General features: G+C 52.3%; 1 protein-coding gene across 1 annotated transcript; it reads left to right on the top strand.

The window, feature by feature from the left end:
* The first annotated feature begins 996 nt into the window (after positions 1-996).
* APOBEC3B (apolipoprotein B mRNA editing enzyme catalytic subunit 3B) lies at positions 997-12107 on the top strand. The gene is made up of 8 exons (XM_030915811.1): positions 997-1163; positions 2829-2985; positions 4549-4828; positions 5035-5149; positions 9923-10076; positions 10665-10959; positions 11376-11491; positions 11772-12107. The coding sequence occupies exons 1-8, from the start codon at positions 1147-1149 to the stop codon at positions 11784-11786; spliced, it is 1149 nt and encodes a 382-aa protein (XP_030771671.1). The 5' UTR covers positions 997-1146; the 3' UTR covers positions 11787-12107.
* The last annotated feature ends 8910 nt before the right edge of the window (positions 12108-21017 follow it).

Here is a 21017-nt window from a genome sequence, read left to right as displayed (position 1 = left end):
CCAAAAACAACCACTAGGAGTCCGCTTTGTGCAGAGGTAGGACAAGCTTCCATGCAGGTAGGGGCGCTGCTGCACCCCCTCCCACCCACGCATCCTCCTCCCTATCTGCCTTCGGGTGGCAGCCAGAGGAGTTCAGAGCCTCTACAGAGAGCACAACTTCTCCAACTGGAACAAACTCCCCTTAAAGGAATCTAGTTAGAAAGATTATTTCAATGTACATTCCTTCCTCCAAAATACACTTAGATGGACTTAAATAATCAGAAAGCAGTGTGTGTAATTGTTTCCCATCTTCTTGGTCCACACGGAACCCCTTGAGAGGTCCCTGTGGGCAGTGAGCTTGTTTGTAGACACCCTCCTCCCCTCCTAGGTGTCGCAGACATCACAGTCTCTCTGAGGGGCTGACCTGCCCCCAACCTTCTGGAAGCTGGGAGGTTGGAAGAGGGAATTCATATGACGGACCCAGCGCACAGCTGGGAACACGAGGCACACCTAAGCCTTCACTTGTGCTGTGCAGAGTCCACACTTCCTTCCCCACTGGAGTCTCAAAACCTCCCCTTGCTCAACAGGGAGGTGCTGCTCAAAGCTCTGGGCACACATTAGGGCTGGGGAGGGGGTAGTATAGAGGGGGCTCCAGCCTGCCCATCCACCAGGCAAGGGGGCACCTGCCCCTCTCTCAGCCTGGTCTGGACCCGCCTCCCGAGCTCTGGCTGCAATGCCTTTCTCTCTCTCTTTCTCTTTGCAATTCCTTTGGATCCTGCCCAAGACAGATCAAGACAGAGCAGCCTGTCTTTATTGGAGGTTCCTCTGCCAGAGGGAGGGGCCCGGGGAAAACCAGAGAAAGAGCCAGAGCCAGAGAAACGTAAAGCACCCCAGGGCCTCCCACACCAATGCCTGAGCAGGAATGGGGAGGGGCCATGACTCACAAGGCCCTGGGAGGTCACTTTAAGGAGGGCTGCCCAACTGCAGGGACTCTGTAAGCAGGAAGTGAAACCACCAGGCTTCAAAAAAAGAGCGGGACTGGGACAAGCATATCTAAGACGCTGCCGCGCTTCAAAAAAAGAGCGGGACTGGGACAAGCATATCTAAGAGGCTGCCGCGCTTCAAAAAAAGAGCGGGACTGGAACAAGCATATCTAAGAGGCTGAACATGAATCCACAGATCAGGTACTGCTGCCCTCTGTGTCCCCTGGGCCCCTCCTGCCCCTTCCTGCCTGGTGGTCCTGCTGGGCCTCAACCCTGGCCTCCCCCTGCCCCTGCCCCTGCCCCAGCCCTGGGCTCCCTCCCCTCTGGCTTCCCTGCCACCCAAATCCCAGCCAGGCTCTTTGCCCTGCTGTGTGGTCGCCCTACAGCTGCTTCTGAATGTGCCGCCTCCCCCACCTGCACCAGCCCAGGCCCCCTGCTGAGATTCTCCCTTAAAGTCATGGCCGGGTGGGTGCTCCCCGCCCTGGGAGGGTGCTCCCTCTGTGTGCTTCCCACCATTCCTGAGCTCAGGAACTGGGAGAATTGAACCAAAGAATGATTGGAGCAATCAGGCATTTTGTTCTCAGCACTTTGATGAAATTTCTGTAAGATTTACTTTGCCTAAATACAAAGTCTTAGGAGAGGGTGTAGGGGCAGGAATGGTCTCTGAAGCACATGATAAATCATGTCATCCAAGGATGACTCCATGGTGAGCAGATGTCCCCAGACAGGTTCCACTCCAAGGTCACTCTTCATCTTCTAGAACGTGACCAGTGGCCCAGCACGGTGGCTAACACGTGTAATCCCAACACTTTGGTAGGCCAAGGTGGGTGGATCATGAGATCAGGAGTTTGAGGCCAACCTGGCCAATATGGTAAAACCCCATCTCTACTAAAAAAAAAATACGAAAATTAGCCAGGCATGGTGGCGCATCTGTAGTCCCAGATACTCAGGAAGTTGAGGCAGGAGAATCACTTGAACCTGGGAGGCAGAAGTTGCAGTGAGCCGAGATCGCGTCGCTGCACTCCAGCCTGGGTGGCAGAGTGAGACTTCATCTCATAAAAAAAAAAAAAAAAAAAAAAAAGAACATGACCAGTAACATGGAATGTGAGAAAAAAAATGGAACATGACCAGTAACATGGAATGTGAGGGAAAAAATGCAATAATCAGGAGAAATGCTCTTTTAAAATTTAGTGAAAAGAGAGCCCAGTCCTCAACAGCTTTCCCCTGCAGGGCCAGTGATGCAGAGGCAGAGGCTGGACAGGGCGGCCTGGAAAGAGGCCCCACCTCCATCTGTCCCCAGCTCTGTGGCCTGGGCGGGTTACCTCGCCTCTCTGTGCCTCTGGTCCCTCCTCTGTAAGATGGGAATGGCCCCTGCCGACCTAGGGAAGCATCACATGAGCTCAAACCCCTTGCAGCACTTAGAAGAGTCGCCTGGGCCTCAGAATTCAGTTCTACCATGACTTTAAAATAATGTTAACACGCAAAGTGAAATATCAGGAAGGAACTGAGCTGAAAGGTTAAAAGCTATTTTTTTACGGGTGAAGAGTTTTATTCTCTTTTGCATTTTCCTAATGGGTTGGGGAGTGGGTTGGCGGAAATACTAGGAGGGTGGGGAATGTACCCCTGGAAAGGCCAGAGTTGGGCCCGAGCTGGGAGAGATCGCCCCAGCCCTGGCGCCCCTGCCAGCATCCCCTCCTCTTCCTCTCCCCTCAGTCTTCCTGCCTGGGAAGGCAACAGAAATTCTCAGGGCTGTGGAGGGGTGGGGGAGGCCCAGGGCCACCCCAGGAGCTGTATTCAGTGGACATGAGCCCCAAGGACTCCAGGGAGGGCTCTCTGCGTGGGCCGGTTTCTCTCTTGTGCCTTCAGAAATCCAATGGAGCGGATGTATCAACACATATTCTACTACAACTTTGAAAATGAACCCATCCTCTACGGTCGGAGCTACACCTGGCTGTGCTACGAAGTGAAAATAAGGAAGGACCCCTCAAAGCTCCCTTGGGACACAGGGGTCTTTCGAGGCCAGGTACGACCCAAACTTCAATCAAATCACAGGCAGTGTTGCAGGAATTAGAGGACTGGAGAGACTGATATGGGTGAGACCGGAGGATTTATTTAGGTGCGCCGGCTCAGTAGACTCACATCCAAAAAGGCTGAGCCCTTAACAAAGACAGATTGAAGTATTTATAGGCAAACTTATAGAAGCAGAACAAAGGCAGTTAATCCAACAGTGACAGATCACATAATGCATAGCATAACTGATGACTTGGCATAACTTGTGGCCTTCTATACCTGGTGGCCTAGAAGCTATGTCTAAAGAAAAACAGGAGCTGGCTGAATATAGACATTTGTAAAATATAGTTATAATTAATGGTTCTGGAAAGGAGAGACAGTAAAGGAATTTGTCTTTTTTTAAATTTTTTTTTATTTTCTTCAACCTTGCTCTGGAGGGGTGTGAGGGTGGCGTCTGGAGCCCATTCCTTTGGTCTTGACTTTTCAGGCAGTGTTATCTTATAACTGTCCTTGGAGTGAGCTGGCTAGGTGGAGGAAAACTAGTTCGTCTTTTCTTTTTAACCCATGCTACAGCAGGACCTAAGCAGCTGGGAATGCAGAAAACACAACAATAAATAAAATGCCCAGGGATGGGCTCTCAATTGTGTATTTTTTCCCACATTTCTTTTTTTCTTTCTTTTTTTTTTTTTTTTTTGAGATGGAGTCTTGCTCTGGCGCCCAGGTTGGAGTGCAATTGCACAATCTCGGCTCACTACAACCTCCACTTCTTAGATTCAAGTGATTCTTCTGCCTCAGCCTCCTGAATAGCTGGGATTACAGAAGCCCACCACCACGCCCAGTCAATTTTTTCTATTTTTAGTAGAGACAGGGTTTCACCTTGTTGGCCAGGCTGGGGAATTCCTGACCTCAGGGGATTCACCTGCCTTGGCCTCCCAAAGTGCTGGGTTTACAAGCATAAATCATCATGCCTGGCCACTTCCCAGATATCTTTTCTTTTCTTTTTTTTTTTTTTTTGAGACCAAGTTTCACTCTTGTTGTCTGGGGCTGGAGTGCAATGGCTCACTCAACTTCCACCTGCCGGGTTCAAGCGATTCTCCTGCCTCAGCGTGTGAGCTGCACAGTCACGTGGGGGTGAAGGTTGTTGCCAGAAGCTCAGGGGATGCTCCAGACAGAGTGGACTGGGATGTCGGGTCACTGCTGCTCCATGACACCGGGACAAGAGGAAGCAGGAGTTTAGTCTGACATACTGCCCTTCCAGATAGAAGGCAAGAGACAGAAAGAGGGGCTGACGTTACCCTTGAATAACCACAGCAGTGGCACCCACAAAGGTGCAGTCCCCACAGCCTCATAACTGCTTGTAGGTGCCACCACTTAAGGCCGTTACAACAGCAATTAACACTGAACATGAGCTTTGGAGCAGACAATCACTCAAACCAAACAGGGGGGAATGGAGGAAAGGAGCTTCAGTGGCAAGATCCCCTGGGCTCCTGTGCTGGCCCCTCCTCCCCCTGCACCACCCCTGCACTCCTCTTACTCCCCCTCTCAGATCATCCCCTGTCCCCTGCTCCTCTCCCAGGTGTATTCTGAGCCTGAGCACCACGCAGAAATGTACTTCCTCTCTTGGTTCTGTGGCAACCAGCTGCCTGCTTACAAGCGCTTCCAGATCACCTGGTTTGTATCCTGGACCCCCTGCCCGGACTGTGTGGCGAAGGTGGCTGAATTCCTGACTGAGCACCCCAATGTCACCCTGACCATCTCCGCCGCCCGCCTCTACTACTACCGGGGTAGAGATTGGCGGAGGGCGCTCTGCAGGCTGCGTCAGGCAGGGGCCCGAGTGAAGATCATGGACTATGAAGGTGAGAGGAGGAGGGGTCCGGGGAGCATGAGCGAGAGGAACAGCGTGAGAGATGGATGGATCTGCAATGCCATGGCTGGGGGTGTCCCAGGGCAGCCTGCAGGGGCAGGGCGGCACTGACCGCAACTGACAGCCAGGAGACAAGGCCTGGGAGGGCAGGACCAGGGTCAGGGGAGAGCCTGACTACTTCCTGCCTCTTCGTCTCAGAATTTGCATACTGCTGGGAAAACTGTGCGTACAATGAAGGTCAGCCATTCATGCCTTGGTACAAATTTGATGACAATTATGCATTCCTGCACCGCAAGCTAAAGGAGATTCTCAGGTGAAGGTCTCCCTCTGGCCTCATGGTCTCTCTCCTCTCACCTCCTGCTCATCCTCCTGAGGCCTCCCTTGGCCAGGCCCTTCTGCCCTCTCTCCTGACCCACTGCCTGCCCTCATGGTCACACCGCCTTCCCTTAACTCCTGGTGCTCCCTCCACACTGCCTCCTCCCTGCTTTCCTGGGCCCTTCCTGTGAGTGAGAGGCCCCTTCTGCCTCCAAGGCACCAGGTCTTGGACTAGAGGAACAAACAGCAAGACAGGGTGGCCTGAGACACCAGCCGCTCCCCTTCTGTGACATGGGGACAAGAGGAGGCAAGAACTCAGCCTGTCAGGGAAAAACTCTGGGCAGGAGATGTGGAAGGAAGGAGCTCAGTGTGGCGGCATGCGTGGCATCCTGGGGGGACATCTGAGGGCCACCCCCACCCGCTATTCCTCCCTCCAATGGTGGCCTCTGAGTGTGAAGGCATGGGGGGAGGCAGACACCTGCCCCTCACTCTCCCTCCCTACCACATAGCTGCTGGGTGGGGGCGTCCCTGGGATGATTCCTGAGGCAGGATCCAGGGGTTCCTCCGGCGGTCCTCCCACCCAGGTGAGGGGTCCCTCCGGCGGGCCTCCCATCCAGGTGAGAAAGCAGCCTGGAGTGAGGCCTGCACTCAGATGGGCCTGGGAGGTCACTCACAGCGCAGGTGTCTCCTGGAACAAGGGCCCTGGAAGATAGAAATAGAACCCAAGCCCAGGACTAACATCAGGGCCAGGACAAGCCCGCCAAGGAGGCTGCACATGAAGCCCCAGATCAGGGACCACTGTCCACTCTGCCCGCGAGGCCTCTGCTGCCCCTTCCTGCCTGGTGGCCCTGCTGGGCCTCAGCCCTGGCCTCCCCCTGCCCCAGTCCCAGCCCTAGGCTCTCTCCCCTCCGCTTCCCCTGCCCCCGCTACTCCCAGCCAGGCTCTTTGCCCTGCTATGTTGTCGCCCCACTGCTGCTTCTGAATGGGCCGCCTCCCCCACCTGCCCCAGCCCAAGCCCCCTGCTGAGACTCTCCCCTGAAAGCCATGGCCAGGCTAGTGCTCCCCGCCTTAGGAGGGTGCTCCCTCTGTGTGCTTCTCACCATTCTTGAACTCTGGAACTGGGAGAATTGGACCAAAGGATAATTGGAGCAATGTGGAATTGTGTTCTTGGTGCTTTGATGGAATTTCTGTAAGATTTACTTTGTTTTAATACAAAGTCTTAGGAGAGGGTGCAGGGGAGGGAATGGTCTCCGTACCAGAAAATAAGTCATTTCTTCCAAAGATGCCTCCACTGTGAGCAGAGGAGGATGCACATGACCCCAGACACAGGCTCCTCCTCCGTGAGCACCATTCACCTTTTAGAATGACACCTGTAACCTGGAATGTAGGAAAAAATATGATGATCAGGAGAAATGCTCTTATTTTAGGCTGGGCATGGTGGCTCATGCCTGTAATCCTAGCACTTTGGGAGGCTGAGGTGGGTGCATCACTTGAGGTCAGGAGTTCAAGACCTGCCTGACCAGCATGGTGAAACCTCGTCTGTACTGAAAATACAAAAAATTAGCCAGGAGTGGTGGTGGGTGCCTGTAATCCCAGCTACTTTGGAGGCTGAGACAGGAGAATTGGTTGAACCTGGGAGGCGCAGGTTGCAGTGAGCCAAAATCGTGCCATTGCACTCCAGGCTGGGCGACACAGTAAGACTCTGTCTTAGAAAAATAAAATGAAGAGTAGCCTTGGCCTGGAAATTCGGTGTGATCCCAATGTAAAAATAATCATCATCATTATTGGACAGGTGAAATGTGAGGAAGTAATTGAGCTGAAATGTTCAAGCAATTATTTTAAGGTGAAGAGTTTTATTGTCTGTTGCATTTTCCTAATGGGTTGGGAGATGTGTGGCAGAAAAACGGGGAGGTTAAGGGTGTCCCATTGGTAGAAGAGAGCTGGGGTTCTAGCTGGGAGAGGTCACCCCAGCCCTGCTGCCCCTGCCAGCCTCCCCTCCTCTTTCTCTGTCCCAGTCTTCCTGCCTGGGAAAGCAGCAGATATTCTCAGGGCTGTGGAGGGATGGGGGAGGCCCAGAGCCCAGGGCCCAAATACCAGGGAGTGGTATTCAGTGGGCATCAGCCCCCAGGACTCTGGTGGGGGTCTCTGCATTGGCGGGTTTCTCCCTTGTGCCCTCAGAAACCCGATGAAGGCAATGTATCCACACATATTCTACCTCCACTTTAAAAACCTACTGAAAGCCACAGATCAGAACAAAACCTGGCTGTGCTTCACAGTGGAAGGTATAAAGCACCACCCAACTGTCTGCTGGAAGAGGGACGTCTTCCGAAACCAGGTAGTACCAAAGTCCTAGTTATACCCCAAATAGGAGCTAAGCAGCTGGGAATGCAGAAAACACAACAATGAGTGACGTGCCCGGCGTGGGCTCTCCTGTGTGTACTTTCCTGCCATATGTCTTTTTTTTTTTTTTTTGAGACAGTCTTGCTTAGTCACCTAGGCTAGAGTGCAGTGGTGCAATCTTGGCTCACTGAAACCTCTGCCTCCTGGGTTCAAGCGATTCTCCTGCCTCAGTCTCCTCAGTAGCTGGGATTACAGGTGCCCACCACCATGCCCAGCTAATTTTTTTTGTATTTTTAGTAGACATGGGATTTCATCATGTTGGCCAGTCTGGTTTCAAACTCCCGTCCTCACGGGATCCGCCCCGCTGGGCCTCCCAAAATACTAGGATTACAGGCATGAGCCACCGCGCCCAGCCTCCTCCCACATTAAGTCTGTGGCCCAGATCTTCCTCCCTGACTCTCCTGGGATCGGATGGTGGAGGGGGTTTGCCTCTTCCCAAAAGGCCTTGCTTAGAGCCCAGCACCCTCACTCTTGACTTTCTTTCCCAAAATCTTGTCATGGAGCTGTGCGTCCAGCAGTCCTCGGGAAACAGCAGCTGTGGAAAGCGGGGGCTGTGGTATCCGGCACTGTGTCTGGGCCAGTCACTGCTGGGCTGGTGGGGCCGCCCCCGCCACTGCCCTGATTCCTCGATGTCAAGGACACATCATCACAGGATGGTGAACCCTCGCTCCTCACCCTGCCACTCCCACAGGGGCCATTGACCTCCCACCCACCCTGTCGTATCCCACCCACCCCTGCAGCCCCTCTGCCCAGGCAGGAGACTTTTCAGAGTGTGTTTGGGGAGTTCAGACTGTGTGCTGGGCAGGCCTGGCCTATAGCAGTGCTGGCCACAGAAACAGCCAGGACTCAGGACTGAAGCACAAGTGTTTCCAGTCCCCACATGCTAAAAAGGTGACAAGAACTTCTCTTCGAGCTTTTCTGATGAGCACTCACCTCCCACCCTCAAACCCCAGAGGCCTCTCTTTTCCTCCTCACCCTTTCTCTAGACCTGGCTTTCTGCTCTAGGTTCTCAGTTTTGGTCCCAGCGCTGGTCTCTCCTCTGATGGTGCCAATTCCAGGTCTTCCCCCTCCTGGGGCAGGTGCACAGGGAGCCTGAAAATCCCGGTGGATAATGGTGCTGTGCCCCAGCCAGTGAAGATGGTTGGAGAGGGGATCCTCCTCACTTGTCTTTAAATGAGCATCTGCTATTTCTTACAAATGTTCCGTGTCTCTGGACTTGGCCTAAGCCCTTTTATGTTCAGTGTCGTCTCATTCTCCCTAATATTAATGAAAGGGGGTTGCTTATAGGACTACTTTTCTTTGAGGAAGCCTTGTTCCCTTTTCTTGAGAACACAAAGTGAGTGAGTGGTAGAGCCCAGATACATACCCAGGTCCACTCAAAATGATGGCGAACAAATATTTCTTTTCTTTCTTTCTTTCTTTCTTTCTTTCTTTCTTTCTTTCTTTCTTTCTTTCTTTCTTTTGGTCGGAAGGAAGGACGGAAGGAGGAAGGTCCTGAAGGAATGGAGTACTTTCTTGAGGGGATCTTTAGCTGTCTTTCTTTGATGCTCTGTCTGGAGGGAGGGGCTTCTTCCGTCCTTGAGGGATTTCGTTCTTTTCTTCTTTCTTTTCTTTCTTTCCCTTTCCTTTCCTCTCCTCTCCTCTCCTCTCCTCTCCTCTCCTCTCTTCTCCTCTCCTCTCTCTCTTCTTTTGCTGCTACCTCCAAACACCGATTTTTCTAATTCTGGTTATGTCAGGATGCATAGAGAGGGGCTGGGAGAGGCCTTCAAGGTGGGGCTGGTGTTTCCAACCCAGGAGTCCTGAGCTGCCCCGTCTGGCCTGAGAAGCACGTTTGGGAGACCTCATGGCATCCTAAGGGATGTGGAAAATGCTACGAATTATATGAAAAGAGGTCCCTGGCAGGTTCTTCTCCCCAGTGATCCCCCTCAGGAGTGTACCTGCCCCGATGCTGGGTGTGGTAGGAGTTAACCCTGCAGGCAGGAGGAAGCCCCAGCGGGTCCATCTCCAGCAGGGGCTGTGGGTAAGCAGAGCCAGGACAGGGGTGCACGGTGAGGCCAGGGAATGAGACCCAGCTCTACCTCAGGAAGAGGAGCAGGGTCCTCCCCGGAGGGCCTGAACACACTGAGCTGACCCTGGGGAGGCCCTGAAAAGGCCTAAACAGGCCCCAGGACTGTGCTGACTTCCTGATAATTCCCCAGAAGGGGTCAGAGAGAGAAGATCAGTGGCCCCCACAAAATGAGTGGAAGCCCCTCCTCTGACAGGTGTCTCAGTATATGGGGAGCAGAGAAGGACTGGGGGGTGCAAGAGAGGAGCAAGGGATAGTCCCAGGAGGTGTCTTAGGTCTTTTGGTTTCCCCCACCTTTGTCCACAGACACCTGATGGATCCAGACATGTTCACTTTCAACTTTAACAATGACCTTTCGATCCTTGGACGGCACCAGACCTACTTGTGCTACGAGGTGGAGCACCTGGACAATGGCACCTGGGTCCCGATGGACCAGCACTGGGGATTTCTATGCAACCAGGTGACCAACACAGCCACCTGCATCCAGGCAGGGTCCTCCCAATCCAGGGACATGCATGGGCAGAAGGTTCTTTGTGGTACCTGTGGTGTCCTGCAGAGTGTCTGTCACCTGTGCTTCCTGCAGCTGCTGCTGCTTGGCCCTGGGGTTGAGGGGGGAAACTTTGGCTTCAGTGACTCTCCATGGCCAGTTGGGTTGAGTCAGTAATAGAGAAAATGCAATTTGATTTAATAATTAATGCAATATTTTAAAATGCAAATTTAATGCAAATAGACCACAATGAATGAAACTGAAGATTTTAATAAAGACTGACAGGAGAGTGCCGTCCCGTGTGTATCGGAGCTGGGCGAAATCAAACCTCATTGCTCCCGATCTGCTTGCATTTAATGGACAATAGTTTGCTTATCTTGGGATTTCTGCATAACATTTGATATTTTCAATACTGCAGAGAAAATCATGCATCCTAATAACTGGGGTTTGGGCGACCCCTCTAATTTTGTGCTGGAGGCCCCCGCCTCCCCAGCCCCACCTGGTCCTGGCCCTCCCTCCCTGTTCACCACACATCACCTCACACTCTGTTTCCTTTTCTAGGCTAAGAATCCTCTCCATGGCGTTGATGGCTGCCACGCAGAGCTGTGCTTCCTGGACCAGGTTCCTTCTTGGCAGTTGGACCCGGCCCAGATGCACAGGGTCACTTGGTTCATCTCCTGGAGCCCCTGCTTCAGCTGGGGCTGTGCCGAGCAAGTGCGTGCGTTCCTTCAGGAGAACACACACGTGAGACTGCGCATCTTCGCTGCCCGCATCTATGATTACGACCCCTTGTATCAGGAGGCACTGCGAACGCTGCGGGATGCTGGGGCCCAAGTCTTCATCATGACCTACGAGGGTAAGAGTGGAAGGTTTGGGTGGGGTAGGGTGGGTGGGGGCAGGAGAGGTCTCTGGGAAGAAAAGGAGAAAGGCCTTGGTCTGCTGCCTGCAGAGACGATGGCTGCACTCTGGGACCCGACTCTGGGGTCTATGGGAAGAGAGAGGCCAGGCCAGGAGGTGTGGCCCCAGGGAGGGAAGGGAGGGTGGCTGGAAGTGGAAGCAGAACTTGGGGTTTCCCGAAAGAATGAGAACTGGGCTGGCCCAGATTCCAGTGGGAAGGAAGTGCCTGATGAAGGAGCTCAGTCCCTAGGGGAGGAAGAGGGAAAGGAGGGACTGAAACCAGGATGTGGGAAGTCTGTCCTGAGAGTCACGGGCTCTTGGTGCCGACTGGTCCCCACAGCCAGAGCATGACTTATCTCCCCTGTCCCTTTTCAGAATTTGAGTACTGTTGGGACACCTTTGTGGACCGCCAGGGATGTCCCTTCCAGCCCTGGGATGGACTAGATGAGCACAGCCAAGCCCTGAGTGGGAGGCTTCGGGCCATTCTCCAGGTGACGGCTTCCTCCCCCTGCCTGGTGCCCCATTGGCCTCCCCCTCCTCCCCTCTCCCCTGGGCCTTGCCTTCCCCTCTGCTCAGAGCCTCCTCTGGGTTCCCTGCTCTCCCCAGGGCGCCCAGCTTCATCCCTCCCTTTCCTTCTCACAGCCTCCCTTTCTCTCCCACCTCCCCATCCCTCCCTCCTCTCCGGTCATTGTCATTGTCCCCAGGCCTCCTCCCTATGCCCTCTTTCCACTCTCTCACCTCCTGCTCCATTCAACCCCACTGCTCTTCCAGAATCAGGGAAACTGAAGGATGGGCCTCAGTCTCTAAGGAAGGCAGAGACTTGGGTTGAGCCTCAGAATAAAAGATCCTCTTCCAAGAAATGCCAACAGGCCGTTCACCACCGTCTCCAGCCACTCACAGACACCAGCAAAGCAAGGCGCTCCTGACAAATAGATTTTTTAAAAATCAGAGTGAATTAATTTTAATTGAAAATTTCTCTTATGTTCTAAGTATATAATAGTAAGATTGTGCTCAATGTTCTCAGAATAGTTTTCAATTTATTAATGAAATGATTAACTGGCTTCGTATCTAGACTAATAAAACATTAAGAATCTTCCATTATTGCTTTGGCTCAGCAATTGTATCATGAATTGCAAGTGTTTACATAAACACTAACACATACAAAAAATTAGCCGGGCGATCGCTTCTCGGCCTTTTGGCTAAGATCAAGTGTAAAAAATTAGCCGGGCGAGGTGGCGGGCGCCTGTAGTCCCAGCTACTCAGGAGGCTGAGGCAGGAGAATGGTGTGAACCCGGGAAGCGGAGCTTGCAGTGAGCCGAGATCGTGCCACTGCACACCAGCCTGGGCAACAGAGCAAGACTGTATCTCAAAAAAAAGAAAGAAAAAGAAAAACAAAACAAAAACAAAAACAACAAAAAACGTTAGCAAATGTGTAGATGTCTTTCCTGGTGTACTGGACCTGTAGCAGGGCAAAGGTCACACGACATCCCTTTGGAGCCAGAAAACTCTGTTAAACCTCACAGGAGAGGAACCTAAATGCAGACCCCACCCTCACTCACAGAGCCCCGGGAGCTGATTGGAAGGGACAGGCCGCAGTAAGAGGACAGCCAGCAGCCAGTCTTCCTGTTGGAAAGGAGCCACACAGGTGCAGGCAGGGGCCCTCCGAAGCAGCCTTGTGTCCATCCCTTCCTGATTCCAACCCCCTAGAGAGGGAGCCCAGGGGAGGCCATGGCTGAGACCCAGGACAGGGCCAGTCAGTGGAAGCAGCCCAGGAAGGGGGCAGGTGTCCAGGCTGGGCCCAGAGAGAGGGCTGGGGAGAGGAGCAGCCCAGGAGGCAGAGCCCAGCCACAGAGGGGAGGGGAGCTGAGCCCTGGAGACAGGAGGCTCCAGAGGCAGAGATGGAGCCCAGGGCTAGGGTGTCAGGTGTCAGGGCTGTGGCTTCAGTTTGGGGTCTGTCCTGGGCCTTCTGCGCTGGTTCCCAACTCTGGGATGTGTGACTTATGTGCCTGATTACAGCAGGCGGCTCCTACCTCACGATTTCTGGAAAGTCTGCAGAAGCCGCGTAAAAGACCAAGAACTGGCCTCACACATAGCTGCTCCTGGACAGAAACGACTCACTGCTTCCCTGGCCTAGACACACACAACACACAAACACACACACAACACATACACAACACACACACACAACACACAAACACACACACACACAACACACACAACACACACATACACACACACAACACATACACACACAACGCATACACACAACACACAAACATGCACAAGACACACACACAAGCATGCACAAGACACACACACAACACACAAACACGCACAACACACACAACACACACACAAACACACACACAACACACACACGCACAACACACACAACACACACACAAACACACACACAACACACAAACATGCCCAAGACACACAACACACAAACATGCACAACACACATACAACACATACAACACACACAACACACAAACATGCACAAGACACACAACACATGCACACACAACACACAAGCACGCACAAGACACACATACACACAACACATGCACACACAACACACGCACCCACACACAGTGACAGAGACTTGACGAAAAGAAACCTCCTCCAGGTGCCCCAGAGCACTCCGGGGCACACCCCAGCCCTGCCCTGAGCTGAGGACTTCGGCGTTTCCCACAGAGGGGCGGGTGCAGGAGGGACCGGGTTGTCCAAGCTGCCCTTTGCTTGTGTCTCTGGGTTTGACAACAGCCCGAACTCCACTTGTTGGAAGCGAGTGATGAAAATCGTGCAGTCATTCTGGGAAAGGAGCCAGTGTAGGGGAGGCCAGAGGGGTTCAGCTGGTGAAAGAGCTCCACAGTTAGTCATGTCACAGGGCAGGTCCCAGGAGACCCGACTCCGGCCCCCGAACCCCACCTTCCAAGGGCCCAGACCCCCTGTCTCACGGGGCCTCAACTCACAGTGTTGCCCATGACCTGGGAGCCCTGTGAGTCCTGGTGAGGTGACTGGACACAGCCCCATGACACTGCTGGGACCTGGGCTGGGAACGGAGAGCCTGTGGTCCCTCTGGGGTGTAGGGAGACGGGGCCCCACAGTGGTGGCCGAGCCAGGACCTCGTACACAGCAGCATGGACTCCAGACCCAAGCGGGACCTCCATTCCGGTCCCAGGGTGACCCGGGCTGCACAGCCCAGCACCTGCCCAGGGTCCCTCTGCCCTGCTCTGTCCCTCAATATTCTGGACCCCTGCTGGGTACCTGCCTTGTCCCCCCTTACATGGGACTAAGGTGAATCTCGGGCAAAGCCTGCACCTGTGAAGGAGGCCGTTCTCCCTGCTCCCATCCCTGCCGCCCACATGCGGAACCAGCTCCTTCCTGTCCCGGGGACCTTTCCTGGCTCCGGTGGAAACTCCAGCGGGATGTGGGGTCTCTCATTTTCCCTCAGTGTCGCAGAGGCCGAAATGGGGAGGTGCTGTCGCTCCCCAGGAAAGGGCACAATCTCTTTCCTTCCCTCCAGCTGGCCCAGGGACGGTGCACACTCTTATCCCAGTCACTCTAAGGACTGCAGCACTGATATGAGCCCAGAGTCACCCCCAGGGAGTCCTGCCCTCCGTCCTTACAAATTCTGCCCTGACCTGACCTCAAGAGGACCAGGAAGGGGCCAGTTCCCACTGGTTTTTTGCTGCCCTGAGAGAGTCAGGCTCCAGTGCCCAGAGGAAAGTGGGTGTGCAGGGTGGCGGCACTGGCGGGGGGCACAGCAGTCCCAGGGGAGTCCGCCCTGCTGTTTGAGGTTGTGGCTCTTATGGAAGATCCTGGGTCCAGGGACTGGAGTAAAATCATTCCCACTCACATCTAACCTACCCTGGGCTGGTTCATGGGAGTCAGAAGCCCAGACAGTGGCTCCCCCTGTCTACCGTTGGCCAGGGAGGGTCCCGGCCTCCCTCTGTGCTTGTGGGGGGCCCCACCCACCCTCTCTTCTCTCCTCTCTGGAGGCACTGCCCTGCTCTCTGGCTTGTACAATTTGCTACTGAGAATTTAACTCCAGACAGTATTTTTGCCCCAGTGTGCTGTAAACACTTGAGTCTGAGTTTGTCATCAGATGAAATGGTTTACAGATGTAAAACTCTTTGTGTAGTCTAACATTTCTGGTTTGTAAACCCATCCATGTTGGTCTCCCAGCACACCCTGCTGCAGCCCTCGGTAACACCAGAATAGAGCCTGGACCCAAGCTCTGGGGCAGACAGAAACTTTTTACCAAAGCCTGCTGTCACCACCCAGCCTGCTTTTCCTTAACAGACCCCCTCGTCAACTGTAAGCAGGTAAGAAAAATGTGACTTCTCAAGTGTGCTGTTCAGGTCACACCCTCTAGAGGGCGAGCATGCAGCAGAGACGTGCGGCATAAACCTTTGTCCCTTTCCTCAGCAGAGTCCGGTGACAGTCCGGTCGCAGGACCCCCAGGCCACATTGGAGGAGACCCTGCAGCTCCGCTTGGACACCCAGCAGTCTGTGACCTGCAGAACCTGGGCCAGGTGCTGGGAAGCACAGGGATGGGGCTGGCCTGCACCTGCCCTTGCTTGTCTTATTTTTTGTTTTTTGTCTTTTTTGAGACAGAGTCTTGCTTTGTCACTCAGGCTGGAGTGCAGTGGCACCATCTCGGCTCACTGCCACCTCTGCCTCCTGGGTTCAAGCGATTCTCCTGTGTCAGCCTCCTGAGTAGCTGGGATTACAGGTGCGTGCCACCACACCCAGCTAATATTTTATATTTTTGGTAGAGACTGGGTTTCACCTTGTTGGCCAGGCTGGTCTCAAACTCCTGACTTCAAGTGATCTGCCCACCTCGGCCTCCCAAAGTGCTGGGATTACAAGCATGAGCCACCACGCCCGGCCTGCCCGTCCTTTTTGGGTTTTGGCTTTGCCACCCAGAGTAGCATCACCCGGATGACCTGCCCTAAGGCTGCAGGGATGTACGGGAGTCCGTCCCAGTCCAGGAAACCAAGGCTAATATCAGATGGACTTTCATGGCTTCTGGGCAGAACCCAGATCTGCACCTCCCATGTCCTGGAACCAGGGAAGGGTGGGGCTGGCTTCCCCAGTTCTGCCTTCTGGACGGGTGCTCCATTGACAGAGACCCTGAAGAGCATCATGCCAGGTGAGGCCTCAAATGGTAAAGATAAGAGAAACCAAACTTGAGGAGAAGAAATACAGAGGCCAGGCCAAGGCCGTACACACTGTGGTCACTTTTCTACTCTGACCCCCTCCTCTGGGGGCTCCTGTGACTGTGAGCGTCCTCCTCCCAGCTGAATGGAACCTCCTCTCCCTGGGCCTTCTGTCCTGGCCCTGTCCTCCCTCCGACTGGGTCCCGGGTCTCAATGTTGGTCACTTATGACACCAAATTGGATTCTTCAGCTGGACACCCCCAGTCTCCTGGGCTGGACTCTGCAGTCACCCTTGGTGCTCCCAGCCCTTCCTCCCCTGTTCCTAAGCCTTGCTGTTTCTGCCTTTGGGAGGACACGCAGGCTGTCAGCCCATGTTTGTCCGGTGCTACGGTCCTTGAGTGAGCATAGCCCCAAAATGGGAGCTGGCACTGGGTGTTATGACTCCCCTGGCTGTAAACTTTAACAACTCAAACAGAAGCAGAAATAAGCAACATCTACTGAGTGCTGACCACCCACTAGGCTCCGTTCCTTATGCCTGAAGGGGAGTGGCTCACTGAACCCTTGCGCCCAGCAGTACAGTGAGGAGCCATCATTTTCACCTTCTCTGTTCAGATGAGGAAACTGACTATTGCAGTTAGAGGTTGCAAAGCAGAGCTGGGGTTGATCCAGCCAGGTAGGTCTCTATCCAGGTGTTCAAACCTGGCTGAGACAATTGAAACAAGTCTTGAAATCAGTTACAAAGATTCTTTCTTTCTTTTTTGTATTTTACCATTTACCTAACTTTACATGCAACTTCCTTAGTTCAGATACAATGTTTCATTAAAAAAAAAAAAAAAAAAATCTGGGCTGGGCAGGGTGGCTCACGCCTGTAATCCCAGCTCTTTGGGAGGCTGAGGCGGGCAGATCGCTTGAGGTCAGGAGTTTGAGACCAGCCTGGTCAACATAGTGAAACCCCGTCTCTACTGAAAATACAAAAATTGGCTGGGCATGGTGGCACATGCCTATAATCCCAGCTACTCGAGAGGCTGAGGCAGCAGAATGTCTTGAACCCGGGAGGCGGAGCTTGCAGTGAGCCAAGATCGTGCCACTGCACTCCAGCCTGGGAGACAGAGAGAGACTCATCTGAAAAAAAAAAAAAAAGCTAATTAAATTTTAAATATAGAATTTTTGTTGTTTTGCTTTGTTTTCTTGAGATGGAGTCTTGCTCTGTTTCCCAGGCTGGAGTGTAATGGTGCAATCTTGGCTCACTGCAACCTCTACTTTCTGAGTTCTAGCGAGGAGGCAGAGGTTATCGTGAGCTGAGATCGCACCACTACACTCCAGCCTGGGTGATAGAGCAAGACTCAGTTTCCAGAAAAGAAAGAAAGAAAGAAAGAAAGAAACAAACAAAGAAGGCATTAAATCTGAAGGCCTCAGAGCTGATGGCTTCCCAGAGCTGGGCAGGTCCACACTCCCTCAGCCTCAGGACCAAGTGTTTGAGTGACAAGGGGCCTCAGAAGCTACATGTGGGAGTCCTGAGACTTCCACTCTGTGCTGCTATACGCACTGTCCCATCTGTCCTGTATCTTTTCTTAAAGCCAAGGAAATGCATACTGGGTGAAGACTATCATGTCTCTTTTAATAGTGAATCCAAACCACAAGCCAGTACTACTTGTCAAACAGAAAGATATTGCAACTATATCAATAGATTAAAGGAGAAAAGCCACATGACCATCTCAATGATAAAAAGTAGAAAGTATTTGCTATTAAAATAGCATCTTAGGGCCGGGCACTAATCCCAGAATTTTGCCTGTAATCCCAGCATTTTGGGAGGCTGAGGCAGGTGGATCACTTAAGGTCAGGAGTTCATGACCAGCCTGGCCAACATGGTGAAACTCCATCTCTATTAAAAATATAAAAGTTGGCCAGGTGTGAAGGTGAACACCTGTAATCCCAGCTACTCGGGAGGCTGTTGTTGATGGGCATTTGGCTTTGGGTGTGATGACCGTGGCAGAGTGGAGGAGGACGAGAGGGAAGTGAGGGGGTTGGGGGCCACTGGGACCTCATTGTGGGCTGTGAGGCTTAAATGAGTTTGTTCATATTCATATTATAGCTACATATATTATAAAGAGCACCTGGCCCATAGTGAGCTATTTAGAATATTGGTTGTTATCTATCACCAGAAATCTGTCCCTGTAAATGGAGCGTTAAAAATCATCTTGATGGTCGGGCACAGTGGATGATGCCAGTAATCCCAGCACTTTGGGAGGGGAGGCAGGTGAATCACCTAAGGTCAGGAGTTTGAGATCAGTCTGACTAACATGGTGAAACCCCATCTCTACTAAAAATATGGACATTAGCTGGGTGTGGTGGGGTGTGCCTGTAGTCCCAGCTACTCGGGAGGCTGAGGCAGGAGAACTGCTTGAACCCGGGAGGTGGAGGTTGCAGTGAACTGAGATTGCACCACTGCACTCCAGCCTGGGTGACAGAGTGAGACTCCGTCTCAAAAAAAAAAAAAAAAAAAAAGTATTCTTGCAGGCAAGGTGCAGTGGCTCACGCATGCTATCCCAGCACTTTAGGAGGCTGAGGTGGGTGGATTGCTTAAGCCTAAGAGTTGAAGACCAGCCTGGGCAACATAGTGAAACCTTATCTCTACAAAAAATACAAAAATTAGCTGGATGTGGAGGTGTGCACCTGTACTCCCAACTACTTGGGAGGCTGAGACAAGAGGATCACCTGAGCCTGGGGAGCTCAAGATTGCAGTGAGCTGTGATTGAGCCACTGTACTCCAGCCTGGGTGACAGGGCAAGACTGTATCTCAAAAAAAAAAAAAAAAAAAATTTTAAAGTTGCATAAGACCCATACACGGAAAACTACAAAACTCTACTAAGAACTAAGAGAAAGTTTTTAAAAATACCTAAATCAATGGTGAGATATACCATGTTTTGGGATTGAAAAACTTAATATCAAGAGGTTAAATCGGCCGAGTGTGGTTGCTCATGCCTGTAATCTCAGCACTTTGGGAGGCTGAGGCAGACAGATCACTTGAGATCAAGAATTTGAGACCCTGGCCAACATGGTGAAACCCGGTCTCTACTGAAAATACAAAAAATTAGCCAGGCATGGTAGTGTGTGCCTGTAATCCTAACTACTCGGGAGGCTGAGGCAGAAGAATTGCTTAAACCCGGGAGGTGGAGGTTGCAGTGAGCCGAGACCAAGCCACTGCACTTCAGCTTGGGTGACAGAGCGAGACTCCATCTCAAAAAAAAAAAAGTTAAATCTACAGATTTGATGCAATCCTACTCAAATTCTCAGGGTTTGGGGGCAGCTCTTCTGCCCCCTTGTGGAAGCTCTGTAATGTGTGCACGAAGTCAGGATGCCCCTCCTTCCTGGTGGTCAGATTTCAGGGTGAGCCACGGAAAGACCACCCTGGCAAGTCTGCTGGGAGGAAGCAAGGCTGTAGCCCTTTTCTGGCATGCTCACGTCTCCTTGGTGTGAAGCAGCACCTGGGCCTGCAGCTGCCAGGAGTGGTCCTAGATGGTCCCTGAGTGTCTCTGATCCTGAGCCAAGTGTGTGTCTTTAGTTCTTTGAGGAAGGGCCCCGGTAGGACATGATTAAAGTCAGAGGCGAGAACGATGACATGGGTTCTGTCTCTCCTCGTGGGCTCCACAGCTCAGACCTGTGGGTTCTAGCTGGTTCTTGCTCTCCCACACCTAGTGTCCCTCATCCCTTTGTGACGGCCCCTTGCACCACCCCGCTGCAGACTTCAAGCTCCAGCATCAGAGGCAGCGAAGCCAACACTTCATGGGGTTGCTTAACCAGCCTGCAACTGGGTAAGGTCAGATTCATATGTTTTAAATTCATAAACGAAATATATACATCTTAGTGGTTCTGTTTATTGGCTGAACCCCAACTAATACACCCCTAAAAAGCATTACTGTGGAAGGGTACAGTGGCTCATGTCTGTAATTCAAGCATTTTAAGAGGCAAAGTTAGAGCTGGGCACGGTGGCTCACACCTGTAATCCCAGCACTTTGGGAGGCAGGTGGATCACAAAGTCAGGAGATCGAGACCATCCTGGCTAACATGGTGAAACCCATCTTTTACTAAAAAAAAAAAACAAAAATTAGCCGGGGGTGGCAGGGGGTGCCTGTAGTCCCAGCTACTCGGGAGGCTAAGGCAGGAGAATGGCGTGAACCTGGGAAGGGGAGCTTGCAGTGAGCCGAGATCACGCCACTGCACTCCAGCCTGGGCAACAGAGCGAGACTCCATCTCAAAAAAAAAAAAAAAAAAAAGAGGCAAAGTTAGGAGGATTGCTTGAGCCAGGGGGTTTGAGGTTGCAGTGAGCCACCACTGTACTCTAGACTGGGCAACCGAGCAAGATCCTGTCTCTAAAAAATTAAAACATTAAATTTAATTAATTAAAATTTAAAAAATTTAAAAAATGTTTGAAAAGCATTATTCTCTGCTGGGCTCGGTGGCTCACACCTGTAATCCCAGCACTCTGGGAGGCCAAGATGGGCATATCACTTGAGGTCAGGAGTTGGAGACCAGCCTGGCCAACATGGTGAAACCCCATCTCTACTAAAAATACAAAGATTAGCTGTGCATGGTGGCACACACCTGTAATCTCAGCTACTCAGGAGGCTGAGACAGGAGAATTGCTTGAGCCCCATGGTGGGAGGTTGCAGTGAGCCAAGATCATGCCATTGCACCCCAGCCTGGGTGACAATACTGAAACTCTGTCTCAAAAAAAAAAAAAGAAAAAGAAAAAGAAAAGAGCATTATTCTCCTACATCTCTCCAAAATTACTTAAAATATTTTCAGGGACAAATAGGTTTTGATTTCCAGTGAGTTCAGGGTAGGC

The sequence above is a fragment of the Rhinopithecus roxellana genome, chromosome 13 (assembly GCF_007565055.1).
Source record: "Rhinopithecus roxellana isolate Shanxi Qingling chromosome 13, ASM756505v1, whole genome shotgun sequence".
Taxonomy (NCBI): Eukaryota; Metazoa; Chordata; class Mammalia; order Primates; family Cercopithecidae; genus Rhinopithecus; species Rhinopithecus roxellana.
This window is presented reverse-complemented; position numbering and strand designations above follow the sequence as displayed.

Excerpts from the sequence above, each read along its gene's own strand:
- APOBEC3B (XM_030915811.1), top strand. Across the intron at positions 4,829-5,034 it reads GAAGATCATGGACTATGAAG|AATTTGCATACTGCTGGGAA; the intron begins GTGAGAGGAGGA and ends TCTTCGTCTCAG. Across the intron at positions 5,150-9,922 it reads AAGCTAAAGGAGATTCTCAG|ACACCTGATGGATCCAGACA; the intron begins GTGAAGGTCTCC and ends CTTTGTCCACAG.